General features: G+C 38.8%; 2 protein-coding genes across 3 annotated transcripts in view; both read right to left on the bottom strand.

The window, feature by feature from the left end:
* The window catches only part of LOC135464713 (coiled-coil domain-containing protein 141-like), a 38632-nt gene extending 30980 nt beyond the window's left edge, over nucleotides 1-7652 (bottom strand). For both annotated transcript variants that reach the window (XM_064742226.1, XM_064742225.1), the window contains exons 1-2: nucleotides 7407-7652; nucleotides 2333-2456 (exon numbers count right to left, since the gene is read on the bottom strand). In XM_064742226.1, the coding sequence (XP_064598296.1) occupies nucleotides 2333-2456; nucleotides 7407-7576 (294 nt within the window). In that variant the 5' untranslated portion in view covers nucleotides 7577-7652. The remainder of the gene's footprint in view (nucleotides 1-2332; nucleotides 2457-7406) is intronic.
* Nucleotides 7653-10372: 2720 nt separating this feature from the next.
* Nucleotides 10373-25626, bottom strand: part of LOC135464498 (SEC14 domain and spectrin repeat-containing protein 1-B-like) — a 34728-nt gene continuing 19474 nt past the window's right edge. The window contains exons 5-18 of the mRNA XM_064741923.1: nucleotides 24183-24273; nucleotides 23335-23445; nucleotides 22591-22704; nucleotides 21390-21567; nucleotides 20795-21009; nucleotides 19890-20012; nucleotides 18547-18738; nucleotides 17386-17500; nucleotides 15370-15611; nucleotides 14317-14439; nucleotides 13063-13254; nucleotides 12403-12584; nucleotides 11185-11875; nucleotides 10373-10414 (exon numbers count right to left, since the gene is read on the bottom strand). Coding sequence (XP_064597993.1) covers nucleotides 10373-10414; nucleotides 11185-11875; nucleotides 12403-12584; nucleotides 13063-13254; nucleotides 14317-14439; nucleotides 15370-15611; nucleotides 17386-17500; nucleotides 18547-18738; nucleotides 19890-20012; nucleotides 20795-21009; nucleotides 21390-21567; nucleotides 22591-22704; nucleotides 23335-23445; nucleotides 24183-24273 — 2611 coding nt within the window. The remainder of the gene's footprint in view (nucleotides 10415-11184; nucleotides 11876-12402; nucleotides 12585-13062; nucleotides 13255-14316; nucleotides 14440-15369; nucleotides 15612-17385; nucleotides 17501-18546; nucleotides 18739-19889; nucleotides 20013-20794; nucleotides 21010-21389; nucleotides 21568-22590; nucleotides 22705-23334; nucleotides 23446-24182; nucleotides 24274-25626) is intronic.

Here is a 25626-nt window from a genome sequence, read left to right as displayed (position 1 = left end):
ATGTTCCTGTATGTATCTGGTTATTGCTGGCACAATCTTATTTCCACTTTTCATTGTGATCATTGTGCAGCTTAGAATTATTTATTTATTCATCTGTTTTATATGTGGTATTCATCTGAAAGACAATAACCAAAGGTTTACTCTTTCAACACTGGAAAACAGATTAAGGGGGTGAGAACAATTTAACAGGCATTTTCTGGGAAAAAGAAAAGGTTAAAGTGTGTTTCCCCTCCCTCTATCTCCAGATTACCGTCTGCACTTTTGCAGTGGCTAACTACATGCACGTAAATGAATTAAAGACATAACAAATATAATTCACCTCCAGCCAGGTTGAACCCATGACCCATACAGCTGCTTAAAATGCTCTGTATTTTTGTTCAACTGTTTTTTCTAACAATTTCCCCTTATCTATTCAAACAAGCCTTTTCTGGTACGACAACTAGTGTTTTCAGACCTGCAGTTGCCCTCAGGTGTATTTCACAGTATTGTTTGTCCGATGTCAAGTTATTTTCTTTCTCGACTTTCCATTGTTTCTTGCACCACTTGTCGGCCCCCACCCTTAAGCTGATAGTTACAACATGCTCATTTCTTCATGTGTACATGTTATACACCCAAGTCTGCAGGCAGTCTCCACTACAGGAAGTCAATTCTGTGTTTGGCTATATACGTAGATCTACCACTGCCAAGACTATACAAGAACACCTATGTAAATCTACCACCGCTAAGATCATGCAAAAACCACCTGTGTAAATCCTTAGCACCTGGAAATCTTTTGGTCAACCGAGACCCAATGTGTGGGTAAAACACTTTTTACCTACATGGATGTAGATATACATATACATTTAGCTGTGGTATAGTCTAGAAGTTATATCTTTCCTTACATCCAAACATATGATCGCTTACCAGGATGAAAGTAACTACGTACATCTAGTTTGTCCAGATTAATAGCAGAAAACAAAAAAAGTGATCTAAGCCAGTTATCCTAAGTAAAGTTTCCTTCATTCTGTGGTTGTTCTGAGAAAGACTACTTGCAAGACGATAATAACCTGGCTTCGTTATAACATGAATGTACTTAGCTATACAGGTACCATATCCCAACAAACCTCTCATGTAACTTTAGATGCCATCCTGAATAAGATTTCTTTCAACATATGAAAATTATTTTATCTTTTTGACTAAAAAATGTCACATGTTTTGTTTGTAAATTTTGGGTTGATACAATGTTTGAAAATTTTGATTTTAGATAATGCCTTTTGATTCATGCATCTGTAGCAACAAGATAGACTCATTTGTTTTATTTATTATACGTTGTACAAGGTTATTGTACAAATGAAAGAAGATGAGGTTAATGAGGGAAATGAGGTTAATGAGGGAAATGAGGTTAATGAAGAAATGAGGCACAGCCTGGTATCATCAATCACTAACAGCAGTATATAGTTTGCAAGGATATCTAATAAACCTCCTGCCACAACAAAATCAAAAGGAGTTGGATTTTGAACACGTACCTTCAACAAGCCATCAAGAGTGATTCAAAGTTAGAAACCAGTTAGTTTTATGAGGACTGCCTGGTGTAAACCACCAATCTTTGGCAAGTTAGGAAGGACTTTCCGATGTGTGCCAGTGTAGATATGCACACCATATGGCAACCAGGCTGTGAAAATCGTCACATGGGCCTTACCAACTGCTTTTTGTCACCAAGGCTCCAAAAATAGTGCTTAGTTGGTTAGTGCGCTAGCACAGCGTAATGACCCAGGAGCCTCTCACCAATGCGGTCGCTGTGAGTTCAAGTCCCAGCCCATGCTGGCTTCCTCTCCGGCCGTACGTGGGAAGGTCTGGCAACAACCTGCAGATGGCTGTGGGTTTCTTCCGGGCTCTGCCCGGTTTCCTCCCATCATAATGCTGGATGCCGTCATATACGTGAAATATTCTTGAGTACGGCATAAAACACCAAATCAAATAAATAAATAAATAAATAAATGAATAAATAAATGAATAAATCCAAAAACAGTGGGAGTAGCTGAATACATGTATGTGCCACTTGCTGTTCAACCATGCTGTTGGCCGATGACCACGTCGCTTTTCTTAATTTCGCATAATATTTTCAATCCTCAAATGTGAAAACCTTAAGTTAATTATTGTCTTATATCGTGATTCTCCCTGAAGAATTCAACAGCTTGGTACAGGCCAAAGTAGCAACTGTAAAGATGATCAATACATCGAAATACAGAACAGCCAGTTTGCAGTGCTGGTTGTTTCTCAGGGTGGTGAACTTGGTCTGCATAGGCCTTCTTTGTTACCAGTAAGTTTACCTGTAATGACAATATATTCTCACCTGTAGTTTAGCAAGGAGTTCGTCGTGTTTCTCGGCGTAACTGTAAAGCCTCTTCCAGCGTTGCGCCGACTTCTGTGAGGTCGGGTTCCATCTGGTGGATTCGTACCCGGATCCATTCTCCGCACTGTCAACAATAACAACATCGAAAAACTGTGTTCAATAGAGTCTTATCATGTGGTCAATAGAACCTGAATCTTTAAGCTTCCATGATATGAAATATGTTCAATATTGGCTTTGTTTCACTTAAATTTACATGCAAAAACATGAATACAAACCAATGATAAAATTTTATTTTAGTCTCTTTAGAGTTAAAATGCTACTTCTGTCATCATCATGAATGCTTCGTCTTGTAACAGTCCGTTTCACTGCCTACAAAAATATACATGTACATGTACGTATAATGCTGCCTCACTGGATCAGTATACCTTGTGCTAGACACCGGACAGGACACCTCACACAGTCATAATATATAATAGCACCAGGCCAACCAGTGCTGTACTTGACCTCATTGTAATCTTTTATGGTGTCAGCTTCAGAGGAAGCACTAAAATTGCCAATTTTAAAGTCTTTGGTACACGTATGACTGAACCAAAAAAAACTCAAGACTTGCAACTTTCAACAGTTTCAATTAACAGTTTAAATAAGTTTTTAGTAAGCATTTAAAACATGAATGCTACCTTTCCAATATTTTCACCTTTGACCTTGTCATCCTATAATTACATCAGTACATGATATTACGCCTACATGTACATGATTCCCTTCCACCATTATTTCATGGCTCATTTCAATCCAAATTCCTAGTACACCCAGCATCTCCCTGATTACATAACTAGCATATGTGTCCTTAGCTCAAGACACCCATGAAGGGGCAAAATCTCCTCCCACAGCAGATGATAAATGTACTCCATCTGAAGCATTATACAGATATAGCTACAACATAGGTCTGAGCCTGCCTGTTTGTCTGTTTGCCTTGTCAGCATCTCCATCACTGATCTCAAACTATCCCACATATATACCTATTTATTTATTTGACTGGTGTTTTACGCCGTACTCAGAGTATTTCACTTATACGACGGCAGCCAGCATTATGGTGGGAGGAAAACCGGGCAGAGCACTGGGGAAAACCATGACCATCCACAGGTTGCTGTCAGACCTTCCCACATATAGACCACGCACATATAAGATTATTTCATGGATGAGTATACTGTATATAAAGTGCCTCATAAAAATATATGTCCTTATATAGGATGATTATCAGAGATCTGAGTTAACATTCAACTGCTTTCTAATTATTTGAGACATTTCCTAACATCTGACCTCACTCACGAATACTCTACAATACGACGCAATAGGACACTGAAAACCTTCACCCCAGCTGAAAATGAAGAGTTTTGTTTTCATTCCCACATATCCAAACGTCATTTTTTAGAAACTTTTGTAAAACTTTTCTTCTCCTACAATAACATTTTCTCATTGAAAATTTGTCTCATCTAAACAGTGTCATTAAAAACAAGGAGTGTATTACCAAGTACTGTGCTTTTTATTCCATGCTAAATTAACCCAACTATGTACACGTATGTCCAGAGCAATTTAGCTGGGAACCCAATTTGATCAAATTCACACAATATACGAAGCAATTATTGCAATGAAACAAGCAATGAATAAGAATGAATGAATTCATTAAATTATGCAAAACTAAGATGGAGCTGATTTTCAATCTTCATGTGACGCCGCAATGGAGGAACCTGGATAAAAATTTTACCAAAAAGGTTTCCTGCAGGTTTTTGCTGTAGGAAACTACAGCAGAAACTCCACATTTAAATAGCTGTAGAAAATAATAAAATCTAATATCAACAAACACTGGCTAAGTAATTTTGCAAAACTTTCTGCAAAACTGCAAAACTAACACACTTGTCTCAAAAGAAAGAAGAAAAAAAAAAACAAAAAAAAACAAAAAAAAATCAGAAATGTTCCAGGTTGCAGTATTTGAAGTCTAAGGTATTCATGTTAAGAGTGTGGCATGAGGTGGGTAGGGGGATGACTGGTTAGGGCTGGGTAGCGGATGTATGGTATGACAGATGCACTAGTCTACAGGCCGCCCCTAGGCCTCTAGGCACTTGATACCATGTGGAACATCTGTATAGGACAGAGGAAGAGTACATGATACTGCGCAGAAGCTGTGCTCAAGATAGAGCTGTACACCAGGTAAAAATAACTCAACAGACCCCTGGTGCCTTGCCAAAATAACATCCTTTTTTTGTTTTTTGCTTTTCTACTTTTTTTTTTCCATTTTATTGTTTCTAGACTAGATAGTGTGTTCTACAAGGGTGCGGGGGAAGATTCGCACAGAAATGATGATGGTCTATGTAAATGAGAGACAGAAAAAAGGTGCTGCCTATTATAAGTATATCAATACATATTATTTAAACTCTATAGCAACATTATCTTATTACATGGCTCCCTCTATGGCCGTACCTGGGAAGGTCTGCAAGCAACCTGCAGATGGTCGTGGGTTTCCCCCGGGCTGTGCTCGGTTTCCACCCACCCTAAATGCTGGCTGCCATCGTATAAGTGATTAATTCTTGAGTATGGCGTAAAACACCATCAAATAAATAAATAAATCTTTATTACATCAACTATTTTCAACATGCGATTTTTTTCTGTGTGGACACTTGAGATTTGCAGCACCAGAGTGCAGAATTTAGGCACCTATAAAGAACTTCCCTTGCCAGAACTTCCCTGCCAGGAACTTCCCTTGCCAGAACTTCCCCCTGCCAATTCTATGCCCTTCTTTCTCCGAGAGGTCACAGGTGATGTGCTCATTTAGGCACCTTTATGTATCTTTTCTTGCCAGAACTTAGAACCTGCCAAATCCATGCCCTTCCATTTCTCAGAAAACAGCGAGAATGATCTCCAAAAGCTGGCTTCGTATTTTGGCAACATTTACTTTCTGATGTTTGAGATAGAGACAAGGCCATAGCAAAGGGCAGCCATTTTGGCAGGCACGAGGATGGTTTTTCAAAGTTCGTTGTTTACCTCAGGCATAAACAACATCAGCAGAGACTGGAATTCTGGCAGCAAGCAAGCGAGCAGTAGAAAGCATTACATAACACATCATACGATATAACTGATGTACACTTATCATCCAAAAAAAAAAAACTCCAACTTATTGGACCTTTGATCTATCTGATTTTATCCTTTTCTATTTGGTCAAAATTATAATTCTTTCCATTTGGTCATGCAAATCTTATTTCTTTACAACTCAAGTGTTTTTCTAAGCACTCTCAAGATACACACATATTTTCATGTTTTTACGCTTTTACCTTGATAATTTTTTCCCCTAAAAAAAAAAAAAGATTTCTATTTTCAACACACTGCAGACTTGTTTGTTTTTTCCTGAACATAAGTTTTATTAAAAGCTGCATTCAAATTACTTACACAATACACCACCCAAGCTTTTAAAGGAACGTAATTTGTAACTATAGGTATTACCTCAAATGTAGGCCCTCTCTAAACGTACATTGTGTTTAGCCTATATACAGGCACTACTTTCTTCAAACCTAAAAATTGTCCAGTGGGACTATTTTTAGAATGCTACACAGTTTAGAGTGGAAATTTGAGACCCTTGGGTCTTAATATTCTTCTAACACCATCCACATGTTGTTGGGGCTACTGGGGTGGCAGTTACCACAGAAACCAGGGCATTCTCTGTACCCATTTACCACTCTTCTGTCAGAGGGACTTCTGACAAGTGGGGTGTTGACAAAATAAACACAAGCAAACCATAGATTATCAAAAATAGTATTATAAAATTTCAGTAACAGTAGCAAATTTCATTACTACAATACTATTCTTTTCAGGACAATATTAATACTTCCCCACAAAATCAAATAAAAATAAAAACTTTTTTTTTTGCCAATCATTTATCTGTTTCTGAATTTTGATGTGGTCTTATTTTTTTAAATTATTGATTTGGAATAATCAAAATATCTGATTATTTTATTTTTAAATGGTCATATTCTTAAAAGAAGTAATACACAAATCTCATCAAATAACTGCCTTAAAACAGACAATCTTTCCTTAATTATCATCTTTCCACAAAAAATAAAATGACAGAAACTCTGTTTTCAATACCAGGAAACCGTTAGGTCTGATCAGAAGGAGGCTTAATAACATCTACAACCAAACTAATCCTCATCTCTCAACATCTCAGAATTCATTATATTTAAGGTCTTTTGGTTCTCTTCACCATTACTCTTAGTTGTTTTACACACTTAACTGTTGTGAGTAAAGGGTACAGGACAGACTCATACCCAAAAGTGTAAAACTGGTATGGAGGGAGGCTGCAGTATGTGCATGTGTGTGTTTCTAGGGAAGGGAGTTAGGTTAAGCGAGGCTTTTGAAACCGGAGACTAACTTTTGTGTGGGTGGAAATGGTACAAGTCATCGCCACTGTTACACTTATAGTATACGTAAACCCCGTCTCTACAGCCTCTGAGTCAGATGACCAGGCATAGAGAACCTACAAGAGTTGCCTAAAACCCTGTGAAACTTTGTAAACAACGCCATTAGGTTAGCCATATACCAGAATTCATATCCCCATATTTAAGTTATGAGTCACTCAAACAAATAGCTTAAGTATGAAATGAAATTTAAAACTGATAATTAGTGAATCTACGAATACCTAATATCATGATATTTATAAATACATGTACATATATTTTGATAGAACTGTAGAAATTTTCTCGCCTGTGATTTTTACCACTAAAACATCAATCCAATAAATATAGAAATAATCCATAAATTATCACAACAATTCTCTAAAATGATCATTTACTTAAAACCTGTACAGGTCCACTACTGGGTTGACAGTTCTAATCCTGGACTAGGCAATTTTTTGTTTTTCGTTTAACCTCTAGATGTAAAGCTTTTTGAATTAAGCAGCCTTGCACACTCAAAAGTTACAAAGAGTTCTCAAGATGATGGACCATTTGTCAATGAAAAAATTATGCTAAATCCCCCCCCCCCCACCCAAAAAAAAAAACAGAACACCATGGAATTTTGCAAGTCTTACCCGTAGTATGGCGAGAATGATTCTGGCTTTACCGGCCTGTACTGCCACAGTCGTGATTGTGGTCGTAGAACCTGGTATCTCCGATAATTGTGACTGGCTTTCCGCCATTTTTCTCTCCTGTCCGTATCCTCAAAATCACTAAACTTCGCGTAATATAATGGCACAAACATAAGTACGTTTTAACACAATCGAAAACTGGGCATAGGACCCTGTTAATCAGGCATGCATGCAAAGACGTGTTTTTACTGGCTCTAAACAATCTACTCTGAGCTTGGCTGCCTGGCTAAGGGGAGATATAGCAGACTGAGAGGGGCTGTGGTATAGCTCTGCTGACTTACAGGGGAGAAAGGCAGGCAGTGGAAACCATGTTTTCATTTCTTAACACAAATAATCAGATTTATGACAAACGTTTTGGATGAAAGTTTTCAGAATCATGCACATATAAGTAAAAATGTAATTTACCCCTGATACTTTTCATTCTTTTGCTCATTTTCAACTGACCTGATTTTCTTCTCTCAACCTTCAAGAGTCAAGTGGACTGTTCCCTTGGTGATGAGGTTACCCCAAATATGGTAAGACAGTAGATGAGAGTAAGGAAGAGCTCTGGGAGTGTGTTCATACAGCTACTGACATAAGCTGTTTCCACTGGCAGGCTGGCATACCGCCCTTCTCGGACCAATCTAAACCCATTAGATGTTTCCAGGCAGTGGGTCTACATGCACTTGTCTATCCCAACGCATTCGCCACACAGTTTGCATCATTTTAGCCACTATACTTTATATATAATCAAAAAAAAATTCACACATTGCCTACAATGATCAAAAGATTGTCTTGTTGGCCAATTGAACAACATTTTCAGAAACTTAAGAGTTGAGATCAGCATCATGCCTGTTTAACTAAATGTAAACGAACAATTTGAAGGGAAAATGAAGAAGCTTAATCTTACTAAAGAAAAATGTTTTAGTGTGATCATCTCACCTACTGACATACGTTACACAGAAACCGATGAAAATCCATAATCGTTCATCTTTGCAATTAGTAACATTTTATGTTTATATCTTGTTGCACTGTGGGGTATATATAATGTGAAACATGTCTAGAACTTCACTAATGCCTAGAATAACAATATATATATATTTTTTAAAAGAGTGCACGTTGTTAACAAAAACAAATGATAACTTTTGCATTAACCCTCATTATTTCCATCTGAGCATAAGTTTTCAATGTATATCAGGTTAACATTAATTTTTACATAATGTTATTTGTACACACCTTAGACTTGGTTACGATAACATAAAAATACTATATTTATTTACTTATTTATTTAATTAATTGGTGTTTTATGCCGTACTAGAGAATATAAAAATATTATAATTAGATGTTATAAGAACACACATGTAAAGCTAAAGTATGCACGTAGATATATGAAAAAATACATTATATACAAGCTCCCAAAACTACAGTGTCTTTATAATTACTTGCTGGAAGGTAACATCTCCCAAGTCCCATACTTTTGTCATTTATAAATACCAGTCTGAGGATCTATTGATAAACAAAAGCCAGGGCAATGCCTACAGAAAATGTAAATGTTTTTCGCTAAAAAAATCTGCCTGAGTAAGTTGGCAAAAACAAAGGTCCAGTCATTTTGGTTTGATGCCAGATTTGTTCAGCTATACATGTACCTTAGGAACGTCCGACATATGTCAGCATCCAGTCAGTGTCTGGGTAGAGATTCCTGTGGGTGGGGGATAGGGGCGCTGTGCACAGAGCTTAAGATAGGTTTAGGTGTGGGAGTACCGAGAAGGTAGCACGTAAGGTTTGGGAGAAGGGATTGAGGGAAGAGGTGAAGGTCCTCACGGAATGCAATTAGGTGGCACTGCATGTTTCATTGTTATACATTATTTATCATGGGCAGCTTCAACATATTTCTGGCAAGATAAACACAGCGGGGACGGGGTGTAAAATGGACAAAAACAACTCGGGTCATAAAAGACATCTGAATGTATTAAACTATGGCTTATCAGCTGATAAAGTAGAGATTCATGGAAAATGGTGAGAAATCCTGAAAATTCTTCAGAAACTGAAGCTACAAAGTACATTACAAGCCGGATCCTAACCATCAATCCTATACCCATTGTGGCCGGAGAAACGATGACGGTCGGCCTTTGGTCAACCTACGTACACTGACCATGCACCATCATTTGCATACCATGACGCAATCCTCTGGCCATCGTACGCCGACCCTCGACAGAAGGTCAGTCACCCATGATCATCAAATGTTTTAACCCCTAAATACAGATCGACTTCCTGTAAACCCTCACGTCGTCATGAACACCATGATGGCTCTCAGCAGATCTACATGAACATGAATTTCGCACAAAAATTTAGAGTTTTAAGAGGTTACCGTTTGGGACCCCCACTGTATTAGTCCCCCCACCCCTATACACCGTTCTTTTGAAACAAGGGATTTAAGTTTGTGTCAGACATCTTGAGTATACGATATTTTGCTTTAATATAAACTGCTTCATTAGTTATTAAATAACAAGCGTTAATGTGCCTGCAAAAATATGTATATGTAACACATTGCTTTTACTATACAACCGTGGTGGTGTTTCAGAATTTGGAACTCGAGTGCTTTGGTTATCAGATTTTTTAACACAAAAGAAAAATTCTAAAAAAATAAATCCAACCCTTTTCTTGCTGTTTTTAATGGTCTTTCATTTTATTGGATCAAACAAAGTTCTCTGTTTTTTTTTTTTATTTGACTGGTGTTTTACACCGTACTAAAGAATACATCATTTACACAAGGATACCTAGCATTAAGGTGGGAGGAAACTGGGTGGAGCCAACGGGAGCCAACAGAAGCCCCACGGCCGTCTGCAGGCAGGTTGCTGGCTATACGTTCTTTAAATTTTAATACAATGAAATGCTATGCGAAATGCATGTATGACACATGTATGTCTGAGTCATATGGTCCATACTGGTTCAGTGATTCCTACAATTTCTCTCTGTTAATAACAAAAAAAACTGGACAAATTACACTTTAAAAAGTTTGTCAGTCTTGGAAAATCATTAATTAAAAACTATATAAATTTAGTTAAAAACCCAGAGTTGGCAGACATACAAGTACAGTAGTTAATTACCAGGTTTCCCACATGTACAGGTTGCCATAGCAATGGAAGAGTATACCTGACATGCCCAGACACATGACATTGTTGGCAGTGTGCAAATACGCAGAGGAGCACAAAAAAATATCCTAAGCATGTGGCAACCAATAATATGAAGCCGATTCAGCCTGACCGTAACCATAGAAACACGCCTCAAGATTGTATAAGTGTTTGTTACAGCATTAGGTCAATCTCAAAATCTCCCAAAAATCATGGGATCCAGGAGAATAATCTAAACACATATCTGGGCACTCACGTATATCATAACTGATTCTTGGTACTAGGTTTTTGTGATAATGGCAAAGAATAAAAATTTTACCAAATTATTTGTATGTCTGAACTTCATGGTTCCATTCTTTTTATAGCCATCCTGAAACCATGAGATTCCTGATTTATGACCAGTATATATGCACTCACAGGTACATCTGTGGCACCTAAAGGTTGACTCACTCATTAAGTTAAGGTGTCAATTTTGCCATGACTGTCTGTCATGACACCAATGAAGCAGTGAGTTCAAATCCAGCTCTAGCTGCTTCAGCTACATGTACATGCATGGGAAAAAGACTGAAATAAAACATTTCTTACTCTTGACCAAAACCAAACAAATTTACCTTTTCCATTTCTGCCAGAAGCTTGTCACCATTTTCCTTGGTGCCATGGCTACCACTTGGAGAAGCTGGTGACCTCTGGCCTTCATACGGAGCAGAAGCTAGCTGCTGGTACGCCTGTTGCCTGACAACATCACCAGGATGGGGAGAGCGAGCAAGCGATGACCCTTGCGATGATGGAAGTGCCAGCGATGACCTCTGTGAGGAAGGAAGCGCTAACGACGACCTCTGTGACCCGGGTAAAACCTGTTGTGACATGGATGTTCTTGGCGACCTTGACCCTGGTGACCCTGCATGGCCATGTGAGATCTGTAATGCCGACTGTGACCTCTGAGGAACAGGAGAAGACAAGTTCCCATCAGACGGAAATCGGTGATGGTGGCCAGAACTCTGTGGTGAGGAACCACCATCGAGAAAGTCACTTCCTACTGCCAGGTTGCGCAGGCTCCCCGTCTGCAAGGGTGTTTCGGCAGCAGAGCGACGGCCATTTTGAAACAAACTGTGACGTTTTGCTGGGATGGGTGCTGTAAGATTTGTGAGAGATTGACTGTGAGGTTTAGCTTGCTGAGCAACAATGTCCATCACACGCGCCCAGCGTTTTTCCAATTCCCCGAGTTTTCTGTTAACACGTTTTTGCTTGTTTCGGATTGTATCCCTTGCACCTTCATCATCAATGCTCAGCCTCTTGTTCTTCCTAAAATGAAGAAAAAAACCCAGATAAGTCGGTGACTTTATATCTCATGAAAAATATTCAATAGATGCAATCTAGATGAAGGATTCAATCAGTGGAATTTGCCCCACATATTCTGCTTAGATTATATCCACCACTAAATCTTTCACATCATATGCAAGTCAGTATTGTTCAATTCAAGGCAACATTTGAAACTGCTTGTGCTTCATCTGGCAACACAAACCTTTATGTAGTTATTAAAATTTATAAGCATAATCTGTGTATTTAGAGAAATACTTACAATTGTGTATGTGTAATGATCACCCTGAATTGTAAGATGAACTTCATGTAAGACTGCATCAAAACGCCTCTGTGACGTCACTCCCTGTATATTGTGTATAGTATATTCAATCCCCACACAGCTGTTAGATTGCCTTAAACACATGTGATGACACCAGTGATGACTGAACAACAGGTATAAGGTTACACGATCAGGTGACCTCACAGAAGCGTTTTGGTGCAGTCTTAGATGAAGTTCATATCAGACTCACCCATCAAATGAGAGGATTGGCAGTGAGAGTCTGTCATGTAGAGCTGAGGACATGTGCTCTGTCTCCTTGTGGTCCTTCAGGATGTCCTCATGGGTGGGAGTGTACTTCTCCACAATCTGGGCAGGGGTTAACCCCTGGGGCTGCTGAAGGATGACGTTTAATTGGTCGATGCGATTCAGAAGCTGAAACAGCCAGGAATGGTTCTTATTTTCCATTTTACTCGATGATGATAGTCTTAATGGTGTATGTACAGCTACCATTAGAATTTTTTTTGCGTCAATGGACCCTATAGAACCTGAAGATATGCATGTTTTGGCAGGTTGTGTAACAGCCAATGCTATCAAACTGTGTCGCACGATGATCAAAATACAAGTCGGATAAACCTATTTGAAATTCTTAGGTGAAGCAGTTGTTGAAATAAAGGGTTGCAGAGCACAAAAATGGGGCATAGCTGCATTAAAACTGAAAGTAATGTGATGGTTGATGCAGAAGTGAAGTAATTTAATAACTCTTAAGTGTAGTAATTAAGTCAGTAGATATGGCTGCAAAGTTTACATACAGACTGATGGACTGCTATACCATAATACAGCCCGTATTAAACAAAGCCCCAAACTTCAACTGGGTGATGCACTTTGGATTTCACTACTCTGTAAGCATTACTTTATCAGCAGATGCCATATAAGCGGCCGCCACGGTAAGTCTTCCTGCCCTCTCATGTGTCCCCTGCGAGAATCGCTTCCACGCTGCCTCCAACCGTTCCAACTGCTCTTGATTAGGGTTGAGGTCATAGCGCAGTGACCTCCGTAGCACCAGAGCAGCTTGGAGCAACTGTTTGCCATATTCGTATGTTCCCTGCGAAACGTAACGCATTTTACATTGTCAGATAGGAAACATACTCAACCACCACAACATGTTAAAGAACGAAAATATTTCAAAGAAAGAAAATTTTTGCAAAATAAGTTACAAAATATGTCCAAGAAACAAAATACACTCCAAAAAAAAAGCATGATCAGGGATCATACAGTGTTCAAGATTTATTTATTTGATTTTTGTTTTACACCATACTCAAGGGATATTTCACTTATATGACAGCGGCCAGCCTTATAGTCAGGGGGGAAACCCATGATCATCTGCAGGTTGCCACAAGACCTTTCAACATATGGTCACAGTGTTCAAGAAACAAAGCACATGTATGATCTATTTATTTATTCACTGATGTCATTGGTGTTAAACAAAATGTATGTCTGTTGTGTTATATTGCTGAGGAAACCAGAGTACATGGAGGAAACCCGTGTATAAAGAGGAAACCAGAGTACGTGGAGGAAATCAGTGTATGAAGAGGAAACCAGAGTAGGTAAAGGAAACCAGAATGGGTAGAAGAAACCAAAATGCATAGAGGAAACCAGAATGCATAGAGGAAACCAGAGTACATGGAGGAAATCAGAATACATAGAGAAAACCAGAGTACGTAGAGGAAACCAGAGTATGTAGAGAAAACCAGAGTATGTAGAGGACACTAGAGTATATAGAGGAAACCAGAGTATTTATAAATATAGAGAAAAACAGAGTATGTACACAAAACCAGACAATGTAGAGGAAAGCAAAGTACCTGGACAAAGCCAGAGTACCTAGAGGAAATCAGAGGATCCAAAAGAAATTAGAGTATACACAGGACTGAGAACACCTTGTTGAAACAAAAGTACCCAGAGGGAAAAAAAAAGAGTACTCAGAGGGAAAAAAAAGAGAGTACCTACAGGAGATCACACATTTGTGAGGTACCTGATAAACCACCTGACTTGATTCACAACCAAAATTTTTTTATTCAACACTGGCCAAAGACTTTCCAACATAACATTTGATAGGTTTGTGGGTGGGTTATATTTCTGATTTGTTTTCAACAGGGCAAAGCTTTACCAGAGCTGTAGACTGGAAGTTCTTATGCTGTGACTGTAGATTCTGAGCTTCATGTGATGTCTGCCCCATTTCCTGCTGGGTGGCCATCATTGTGTCGCAAAGCTCGTTTATCCAATTGATGGCCTAAAACGAAAACAGAGGGAACGCAATGTCACATAATTTGTTTATCCATTTGATGGTCTGGAGGGAAACGGAGAAAATAGAATGTCACATCACTCATTTACCAAACTGATGGTCTGTAGGGAAAACAGCGGGGATATAATGTCACATAACTCATTTACCCAGTTGATGGTTTGTAGGGAAAACAGGGGGTGATATAATGTCACAATTTGTTTACCCAGTTGATGATCTGTAGGGAAAAAAGGGGGATATAATATCACATAATTTGTTTACCCAGCTGATGGTCTGTAGGGAAAACAGGTGGGTGGGGGGATATAATATCACATAATTTTTTTACCCAGCTGATGGTCTGTAGGGAAAACAGGGGGGATATAATATCACATAATTTTTTTACCCAGCTGATGGTCTGTAGGGAAAAAAGGGGGATATAATATCACATAATTTGTTTACCCAGCTGATGGTCTGTAGGGAAAACAGGTGGGGGGGATATAATATCACATAATTTGTTTACCCAGCTGATGGTCTGTAGGGAAAACAGGGGGGATATAATATCACATAATTTGTTTACCCAGCTGATGGTCTGTAGGGAAAACAGGTGGGGGGGATATAATATCACATAATTTTTTTACCCAGCTGATGGTCTGTAGGGAAAACAGGGGGATATAATGTCACATAATTTGTTTATCTATTTGATGGTCTGGAGAGAAAATATGGGGAATGTAATGTATACAATTTGTTTATCCAGTTGGTGGCCTGTAAGGGAGACACCGAAGCTGTAAGTTTCTAAGTTTTCAAGTCTAAATTTGACAGGTGCACATCGGGACATATAGTTGTACGACAGAAATAATCAAATATGTAAACAGTCCTTTGTCTGCATAACTCTCACAGATGTATACTTGGATATCAAAACAGAAAAAGTAATCAAACATGCACCTGCTCAGCGTCTCTCTCACAGGTACGCAATTGTAAGATCTGTTGGAGTTTGAGGCGCCGGACATCGGCTAACTCGTCACACCTCATCTTCCTCTCCTGAAGCTCCTCCAGTTTTCGGGAGATGTACTTGATGTGTTTGTCATGGTCGGGTGTGATGTCCTTGCCAAAAGCATTCTTGATGGGGATGGAGAGTTCATCCAGTAAACTTTGACCAACAACCAAGGTGTTCTCTCCAGTGGAATCTGGAACCAGGGTTATGGAGGAACATCTTAGAGCACTCACAAAATCATGGAAAACAACTTCACCAGAACAAGTAAAGTCCTGACAAAAGAACAGGGCTTTGGACAACTGCGTAAAGATGTTCATGAATAAAAGGAATGGATAGTTTTATTTTGAGGAAGCCTTTCATGTAACTAAGTAAAGATGTTCATGAACAAAAGGAATGGATAGCTTTATTTTGAGGAAGCCTTTAATGTAACTAGGTAAAGATGTTCATGAGCAAAAGGAATGGATAGTTTTATTTTGAGGAAGCCTTTAATGTAACTAGGTAAAGATGTTCATTGACAAAAGGAATGAATAGCTTTATTTTGAGGAAGCATTTAATGTAACGACGTAAATATGTTCATGAGCAAAAGGAATGGATAGTTTTATTTTGAGGAAGCCTTTAATGTAACTAGGTAAAGATGTTCATGAACAAAAGGAATGGATAGTTTTATTTTGAGGAAGCCTTTAATGTAACGACGTAAAGATGTTCATGAGCAAAAGGAATGGATAGTTTTATTTTGAGGAAGCCTTTAATGTAACTAGGTAAAGATGTTCATGAGCAAAAGGAATGGATAGTTTTATTTTGAGGAAGCCTTTAATGTAACTAGGTAAAGATGTTCATGAACAAAAGGAATGAATAGCTTTCTTTTCAGGAAGCCTTTAATGTAACTAGGTAAAGATGTTCATGAGCAAAAGGAATGGATAGTTTTATTTTGAGGAAGCCTTTAATGTAACTAGGTAAAGATGTTCATGAGCAAAAGGAATGGATAGTTTTATTTTGAGGAAGCCTTTAATGTAACTAGGTAAAGATGTTCATGAGCAAAAGGAATGGATAGTTTTATTTTGAGGAAGCATTTAATGTAACTAGGTAAAGATGTTCATGAACAAAAGGAATGAATAGCTTTATTTTGAGGAAGCCTTTAATGTAACTAGGTAAAGATGTTCATGAACAAAAGGAATGGATAGTTTTATTTTGGGGAAGCCTTTAATGCTGACGGTACATTTTCTTTCATAAGTGGTATTTTTCCTTGCTTGTAAGGCATGAAATTAAAATTCCCTTTCCCCCACTGTGCCAAAAAATAGGCACATTTTTGTGACGCAAATAGTTATACTGCAAATTGCTACAAAATAAATTTGGTAGATTGGTGTTTTACACTGTACTCAAGATACGTCACTTCCAGCGGCCAGCATTATGATGGGAGGAAACCTGGCGGAGCCCGGAGGAAGCCTACAACCTTCCACTGCTGACAGACCTTCCCATGTACGGCCATAGAAGAAGCCAGGATGAGCTGGACTTGAACTCCAGTGAATGCATTGGTGAGAGGTTCCTACGTCATTGTGCCATGCTAGACCAAATATTTTTTTTTTAAAATAATGCCACAGTTTTAGAGTATGCCATGTCAAATCAAAAGTGATTTATCATGTTCTTTTCATTTATTTATTGATTCGGTTGCTGTTTTTAATGCCTTTCTAAATGAATGGCTATGCATTAATTCCACTTCAGAATACTTCAGCCATATTGTGGCGACAAGTGCCCTGCTCAAGAATATTTCATGTTTCCCTGATTAAAGGGTGGGACACAAACCACCGCCCTTCATCAGATAGCTGTAAATTTCCTGATTTACAGCCACGGCAAATGTTAGGTCCATTTCAAGAATAAGGAACAAATTATTTAAAGCTTCACAATGCTTTGAGGTTATGTGTAATTCAAATCACCTCCCACATTTGTGATGATTTTAAAAAAAACCTTACCGACAGAGTCACATTTTTCCTGTAGAGTTTTGATGGCTTCTTCGGCTGTATCAACATCATCAATGTCAACGTCTGTACACAAGAGCTCTAAGAGGTCATCTAGCTTCTCAGAAAACTGCAAGTCATGATAGCATACATGAAGGAGCGCGTTAACATTTTCTCAATACATTATCGATGCATTTAACATATTAATAAAAGGTTATAATTTAGTGAGAACATTTCACCCCAAATATAAAGCAAACAAAATCAAAGCCAGTGAGCATCACAAAACATAAAATGGAATAATAACATACATGTACCATATAACAAAAAAAAACTATTCACCAGGTGGGCAAAAAAAGAAAGAAAAAAAATATTAAAAAATATGAAAAACCCTTTTAATTTTGCAATTATTCAAAGTGTTCACTTGACAAACATAATTCAACAAACAGTAGACAAAATGTAGGTGAAATAGTATTAAAACAGCAAAAAACAAGACCGAGGCCAGGTGAAAATTCCTCATTTTTGTCATTAGTTCAACACTAACCCAATTTGAGCAGGCTTCCAGTACTACACCACAATTTCCCTGGTCAGAGCGAGGTGTTAAATTATTGGTGACATCTAGAACTTACATGTATATTACAGTGATTATAGAAACCAGAGTGACCCAGAAAAACCGACCATCTTTTCCACAAAACTAAAAAAACCTCCTGACTTAAAGCCGCAGTGAAAACAGCTGACCCCAGTAGATTGCTGTGAGTCAACAAAGTGATGAAATGGGTGAGTGAGTGCTTGGGGTTTAACATTGTACTTAACAATTTTTCAGTCATATCACAACAAAGGAATCCTTAGAATACATGTAATGTGCCTCCTTGTTGCAGGACGGATTTCCACCGCCCTTTTATCTAGTGCTGCTTCACTCAGACGCCTTACCGAAGGAAAGCAAGCCGCACCGCCCGAGCATTATACTGATATGGGTCAACCAGTCGTTGCACTATCCTCTTCATGCTAAATGCCAAGCAAAAGTTACAACTTCCTCTTTTAAGGTCTTTGGTGTGACTCGACCCAGGATTGACCGAAGTGGACGCTCTACCAACTGTGCTATCAGGGCCGGTCCAAAGTGCTAAAACCATTTCAGGAAAACTCTGGCAACCCCAAGTACCCCTGGGGATAGACAGTTACCTGTTCAGCAAGACGATGGAAGCGGACGGAATTGATCAGTAGAGTCCTTCTCCTCTCCAGCCGCGTAGCAAAGCTGCGACAAACTGTGTCCATGTAGTCCCTCTGAGATATGATGTCCTCCTTAGACAGGTGATCTTGCTTGATCATCTCTTCAGCAACGTGACGAAATTCTGCGTACTCCCCATATGTGTTCTGAAACAAAACACATCCAGCAAGGTTTCACAAATCACAAAGAAAATTACAAAAGCATCTGATGACAGTTAATCTTTACACTGGCACTTGTACACCCTATAAGTGTATACTTTTTAATGGACAACAATTTGTATTTGTAAGGTAGAATTACAGAGTGAATAATTTTTGTGGTATAAATAATATTTTTCAAAAGCAGACAATACCAAAAATTGCACTGTTATAGGCCACTTTTAATTTATTCTTAGTTTCTCCTGACCCTGATGGTGAAATTAAAAGTACTAAGTGAAAGTATTGTTGTTTTTTAGAGAATAGGTATGTGAGTTTGAAAAAAGTTCTGTTTTAAAATCCACATGAATATTCATTAGAAATCACTGATCAATTACTAGTGGTCTTAATATCAAATCAAGTCCCACTTAACCACTGCTCTACCCACTCCTCCAAGGACTGATTAATGTTTTTTCTTAAGACTCAACTTTAATAAAATTTTTTCTTTCTTTTAAATTTAATGGGAAACTTGTGATACTCTTTCCAACATTTACCACAGGTGTCCCTTTGTTCTCCCTTGTGGCAGGTCACACCCTAAGGTACCGGGTATATGAGTGGTTATGAAAGATTTACATAAAAGCAGTACACATGCACTGCAGCATCACAGCAGAAGACAATGGGTTATTATTGCATTGTGCATTATTCTTCTATTCCAATTATCTTTCACCTAATGTAGTTTGGGGACATACTGAATATTCTTTCACCCATTCCATCAGCACACCACAAATACACTGCAGGCACACTACTGGCAGGCTACTGGGTGGCAGGCTACAGGTTAGCCTATATAACAACCCTAACAGCTGCCTCTGTGGCTCAGTCGGTTAGCGCGCTAGCGCAGCGTAATGACCCAGGAGCCTCTCACCAATGCAGTTGCTGTGAGTTCAAGTCCAGCTCATGCTGGCTTCCTCTCTGGCCGTAAGTGGGAAGGTCTGCCAGCAAGCTGCGAATGATCGTGGGTTTCCCTTGGTCTCTGCCCGGTTTCCACCCACCATAATGCTGGCCGCCATCGTATAAGTGAAATATTCTTGAGTACGGCGTAAAACACCAATCAATAAATAAATAAATAAATACCATATCCCTAACAGTACGGTTTTAATGTTGCTCACCGTGCACTTGAGCTCTATCTCCTCATGTCTCCGTCTCAATTCCTCTGCAGCCTCACATGACTCTCCAATGTCCACCTGTGATGCCAGCAACTTCTCTCCAGGACCCAACACCCAGTTGACCACCTGTGTATGTTAAAACCACAAGGGTAGGTGAGTATCTATCAGAAGGATGTTTATCTATCCTGATAAACGTAGCTTTGAGCATTATTTCTGCCATGCATGTATCATGGCAAAGTCCTCTCACAGCAGTTCGCGACATGCACACATATACATGCTCAGTCCTCCCCCAAGGGAACACCGTGCTGAAAACACCAGAAGGGACATCCAAGCCTGTGACGTGTAGAGACACTGAGCAGGCCACTGAGTCGGAACCTTGTACTGAACACTTCTCCAGCCATACATGGGAAGGTCCACCAGCAAAATGTGGATAATCGTGGTTTCCTCACAGACTCTGCCCAGTTTCCTCCAACCATAATACAGGCCATCGTCCTATAAGTGATGTTCAATGTACAGGCCTACTTCAATGTACTGGCCTACTTCAATGTACTGGCCTACTTCAATGTACAGGCCTACTTCAATGTACAGGCCTATTCAATGTACTGGCCTACTTTGTAAAATGTAAATATATCAAGCAAGTTTTTACCTAAATCAAAATATGGAAATTAAGACATTTGTGTTCAATGTACCTATCCCTGCTCTCAGCTAATAGGCAATGAGTTCGTCCCTAGAACAGGTGGCTAGGATTGACTGATTGATTGTTTCAGCCCATTACTTAATAATTTATCATTTATATGATGACGGTCTGTTTCATTGGAGACCGTAGTGCCTTGAACTAAACGAACCACCTTCAGCTCATTCCGAGCTATACTTTTCTCCTTATAGCAGCCATCAATCCTTCATCTTACCTTTTTGAAGCCACTTTCCAGCTCAGAGAACTGCACATTGTGGCTGAGGGCCTGATCTTGATCATCCAGAAACTCCTGGACTTTGTCCACTTTTACTTCAAGGTATTGAATCATTCGCTTCACCTGGCGCTGTGATTCCAAGTTGTCCAGGGTGCTGGCATCGTTATGGAAACCAGACGTGCCTTCACGCTGTAACTGGTTAAGGACATCTCGGCCTGGTGGAAAAAATGAACTTAGAGTCAAAAAAATATACGCGCCCAGGAGAAAGCGGCTTGGTAAGCTTAGATGGAGGAAAACAAAGTGCTTTTAAATATAACCTACATGTGTATGCTTGAACACATGCATGATCATGGTGAAATGCAACATTCGAAAATCAAAGGGAGACAATTTAGCGATGACATTTCAAACAAATAACGGATTGTACAGACTTGTGCATTTAACTTCAGATATGGAGCACACATATGCCGCACGCTTAAAATAACCAACAAAAATCTAATGAAATCATCACCAAGTATTTTCTACGTTAAATGTCTCTAACAAATTAAAACTCTTGGTGTTTAACCGATGACAGAAGTCTGGCAGCCCAGGGCCTTACCTTGACGTAGAATCTTTGTGGGCGTGTTCATGATGGAATCCTGGAGATACTGGTGACGCCGTAAGATCTCCCGTGGGCTCGCTTTCTCGTCAAGTTGTAATGATCGTACAATCTGAGATTCAGCATTATCAAGCTGCTGTGAAGATTGATGGACATCCCTCAAAAATGCCTCAAGTGCCTGGGAAAAATTTTAAAGAAATAAAACCACCATTACAATCTACTTATTCTTAGAAAGTTATGAAAATTATACAACAGTTTTATTATAAAACAGACAACAAAGTATTGCTATGATTAGACACATACATTAAAATCTACAAAGGCTGAGGTGGAAAACTTTTGCAAAAAATCTATTAGTGCAACTCCAATCAAACTTTTGGTACTATTTTATAATACATCAAATAATTACTTCTGCACAAAGTAACAGATTTGTCCGTGCATGTGTTACTGTTCTAAATAATAATTAAAGTTATTCAAATTTATAAAGCAGGTTCCACTTTAACTTTTTCAAACTTTAAACTTTAACACTAAAGGTAGTACAGGTATGAGTCGGATATTTTAAACTGAAAGGAAATAATCTGAGCTATTTTTGATAAATACAGAAAATTTAATTTGCAAATAAGGAATTTTGGACAAAAAATCTCCAGAATAGCTTCTTTAATAAAGTATTGTATAGATTAACAGAGGCATTTCTCATGGATAACAACTCCTGGATTTATTTGGTGTTGGTAAAAATCAGCCCTCAGTGACCACATCAGAGCCCATCCTGAACACCAACTCCATTGGAACACAGCTCATACCCTACAGAGCAACCAGTCAGACTTCCTAGTAGTCAGGCTACTAGGAAACTGCTGAAAACCATTATGATCGGACGACACAATCCACAACTTAACAGAGACGGCGGGTACCACCTACTGATTGCCTACAATGACCTCATCAGATTTGACAGTGATCGCCTTAATTCCTGAAGCCATTATCTATTGTTACACTGTTGCCTGTTGTTACACTTGTATCTCCGTATGTTCATATGGTTTGACAACGATGTAAGAACCTACATCCAAACGTCACCAACACAATAAATCAAGGAGTTGTTATCCATAACAAATGTCTCTGTTACTCTATAGAATACTTTATTAAAGAAGCTGCTAAATGCCTCTAAAAGAAGCCAAGTATTCTAAAGTTTTACTCAATTTATATTTCTCACCAGTCTATTCTGCAGCCAACTTTCCAGATTAAAGGCCAAGCTTCCACCAAAATCTGGTGTCAGCTGTTGACTGTCTACATAGGAGTACAGCTGATTAATGGGGATGAAATGGGGCTGAAAATAAAATACAAGTTGTCAACTTACATTATCATATACACATTGTCTCACAGTTAATTTGATGAAACATGGCTACATATATTTTTGCTCACTTTTTACAAATTTCTTCACTCAATCAATATTCTACACACACACCCACACACTCATATATATATATATATATATATATATATATATATATATATATATATATGTGCTTACATATAGGTATAAGAAAACCAGACATATACACACATAACTGGCTGGTTCAAGAATTGTCTCCCCTGATCAGTATTTACTTGAATTACCTCACCTGGGTGTGTAATTCATTCATTTATTTGATTGGTGTTTTACGCCATACTCAAGAATATTTCACTTATACGATGGCAGCCAGTGTAAATCAACGTAGAACAGATGTCGCTGTCCCATCCCCAATCCCGCACCCCCCCCCCCTTGACCCTCGACCAAAATCATTATATTATCATTTAGCCATAGTTATTCCTTGAAAAACAGATCTTGTAAATTAAAATGAAATGATCTACAACATGTATTAATCATGAATTACAAAATATAAATACCTTACAGTGGTAATAGGCTTTAAACTATCATTTTCAGATGTGACAGATGAGTAATAGCGTCTGTGCTTACCTCAAAGTCCAGGTTTGTTCTTTCTCGTTTAAAATTTGCATGAAGTCGTCTTTCTGAGGACGACCCTGAACTGATGACTAAGAGCTGCTTTAAACTGGTGCTAATGGACTGCTGGAAATTCAAACAGATACAAAATTATTAGTCCAGCAGATATCAAACACTGACTTCTGGAGATTGGTATGTGAAAAAAAAAATTGGGAAGTCATTATAAAGTAAAGAGGTTATATGTAAACAGTTGTAATTTGATGATCTATAGCCAAATTTATCAAAATTACTTCTGTCTTCTTCTTTGATGTCCGGAATTTCAAGATAAACTCACAAAAAAGCATTCTGCGCTCATGATTAGACAAAACAGTAATTCAGAGGCACCCATTTTTTATTTCGCACATTTCATTTCAGCAATGACTTGTATAATTTAGCAAATTTTAAACATAAAGTTCTGAGTGTTGGAAAGGTAGAAAAAAAAATATGCATATATCTTTATTTATTTTGACTTGTCGTTTTACACCATACTCAAGAATATTTCATTTATACGATGGCAGCCAGCATTACCGTGGAGGATTTATTTGGCTGGTTTTTTACGCCGTACTGAAGAATATTTCACTTATACGACGACAATCAGCATTATGGTGGGAGGAAACCAGGCAGAGCCCGGGGGAAATCCACGACCATCTGCAGGTTGCTGACAGACCTTCCCATTTACAGCCAGAGAGGACCATGGGAGGACACTGAGCAGATGTATACACAGTATGTATATGTATGTATGATACATATAAGTAATTTACTTATGATCAGGGTTGGTAATGGAAGGGCAAATCTCGTACCAATAATAGTGAATGGGTACTCACCTGCAGGGCAGCCAGGACTATGCTCAGGTTAGACCAGCAGCCATTCCTGTTGTCAACAACCGCGGAAAACCCTTGTTGTCTGGACTCACGACTGAAATAGATTAAACCATTTGTTTATAAAAAAATACAACAGAAAATACTTTATTCATCCAGGTCCTTTCATAAACCATACTTACTTTCCACAAACTCTAAAGCAATGTCCCCAATCATTTTACGTTTTAATCAATGTTTAATAAATTACTGTATTAAAATATGTTTTTTTCTGTTCTCTCTTGTAAACCCTAAAAACACAAATTTTATTTTGTTTTCAGGACAATCACTGCAATGACAAGTGTTTCTCTAATTCAACTGTGGTTTGTTATAGGAGTGGAGAAAAAAACTGCAAGATGTGAAGAGGTCATAAGAGTAACATTAGCAGAATTTAGTATTGTGCATGAAGAGTATGGTCAGACCTCAGAAACTATGGAAACATACAGGCAAAATCAGGCAATATGCTGGGGAAATCAGGCAGCATGGTGGTGAAATCAGGCAAAATGCTGTATGAAATCAGGAAGTATGCTGGGGAAATCAGGCAGTGTGCTGAAGAAATCAGGCAGTGTACAGAAGGAATCAAGCAGTGTGCTGAAGAAATCAGGCAGTGTACAGAAGGAATCAAGCAGTGTGCCAGATAAATCAGGCAGTGTACAGAAGGAATCAAGCAGTGTGCCAGATAAATCAGGCAGTGCACAGGAGGAATCAAGCAGTGTGCTGAAGAAATCAGGCAGTGTACAGAAGGAATCAAGCAGTGTGCTGAAGAAATCAGGCAGTGTACAGAAGGAATCAAGCAGTGTGCTGAAGAAATCAGGCAGTGTACAGAAGGAATCAAGCAGTGTGCTGAAGAAATCAGGCAGTGTACAGAAGGAATCAAGCAGTGTGCTGAAGAAATCAGGCAGTGTACAGGAGGAATCAAGCAGTGTGCTGAAGAAATCAGGCAGTGTACAGGAGAAATCAAGCAGTGTGCTGAAGAAATCAGGCAGTGTACAGGAGGAATCAAGCAGTGTGCTGAAGAAATCAGGCAGTGTACAGAAGGAATCAAGCAGTGTGCTGAAGAAATCAGCCAGTATACAGAAGGAATCAAGCAGTGTGCTGAAGAAATCAGGCAGTGTACAGAAGGAATCAAGCAGTGTGCTGAAGAAATCAGGCAGTGTACAGGAGGAATCAAGCAGTGTGCTGGAGAAATTAGGCAGTGTACAGGAGGAATCAAGCAGTGTGCTGAAGAAATCAGGCAGTGTACAGGAGGAATCAAGCAGTGTGCTGGAGAAATCAGGCAGTGTACAGGAGGAATCAAGCAGTGTGCTGAAGAAATCAGGCAGTGTACAGGAGGAATCAAGCATGTTGGGGAAATCAGGCAATGTGCTGGGGAAAATCAGGCAGTGTGCTGAGCAAATCAGGCAGTGTGCTGGAG

The sequence above is a fragment of the Liolophura sinensis genome, chromosome 4 (assembly GCF_032854445.1).
Source record: "Liolophura sinensis isolate JHLJ2023 chromosome 4, CUHK_Ljap_v2, whole genome shotgun sequence".
NCBI lineage: Eukaryota > Metazoa > Mollusca > Polyplacophora > Chitonida > Chitonidae > Liolophura > Liolophura sinensis.
This window is presented reverse-complemented; position numbering and strand designations above follow the sequence as displayed.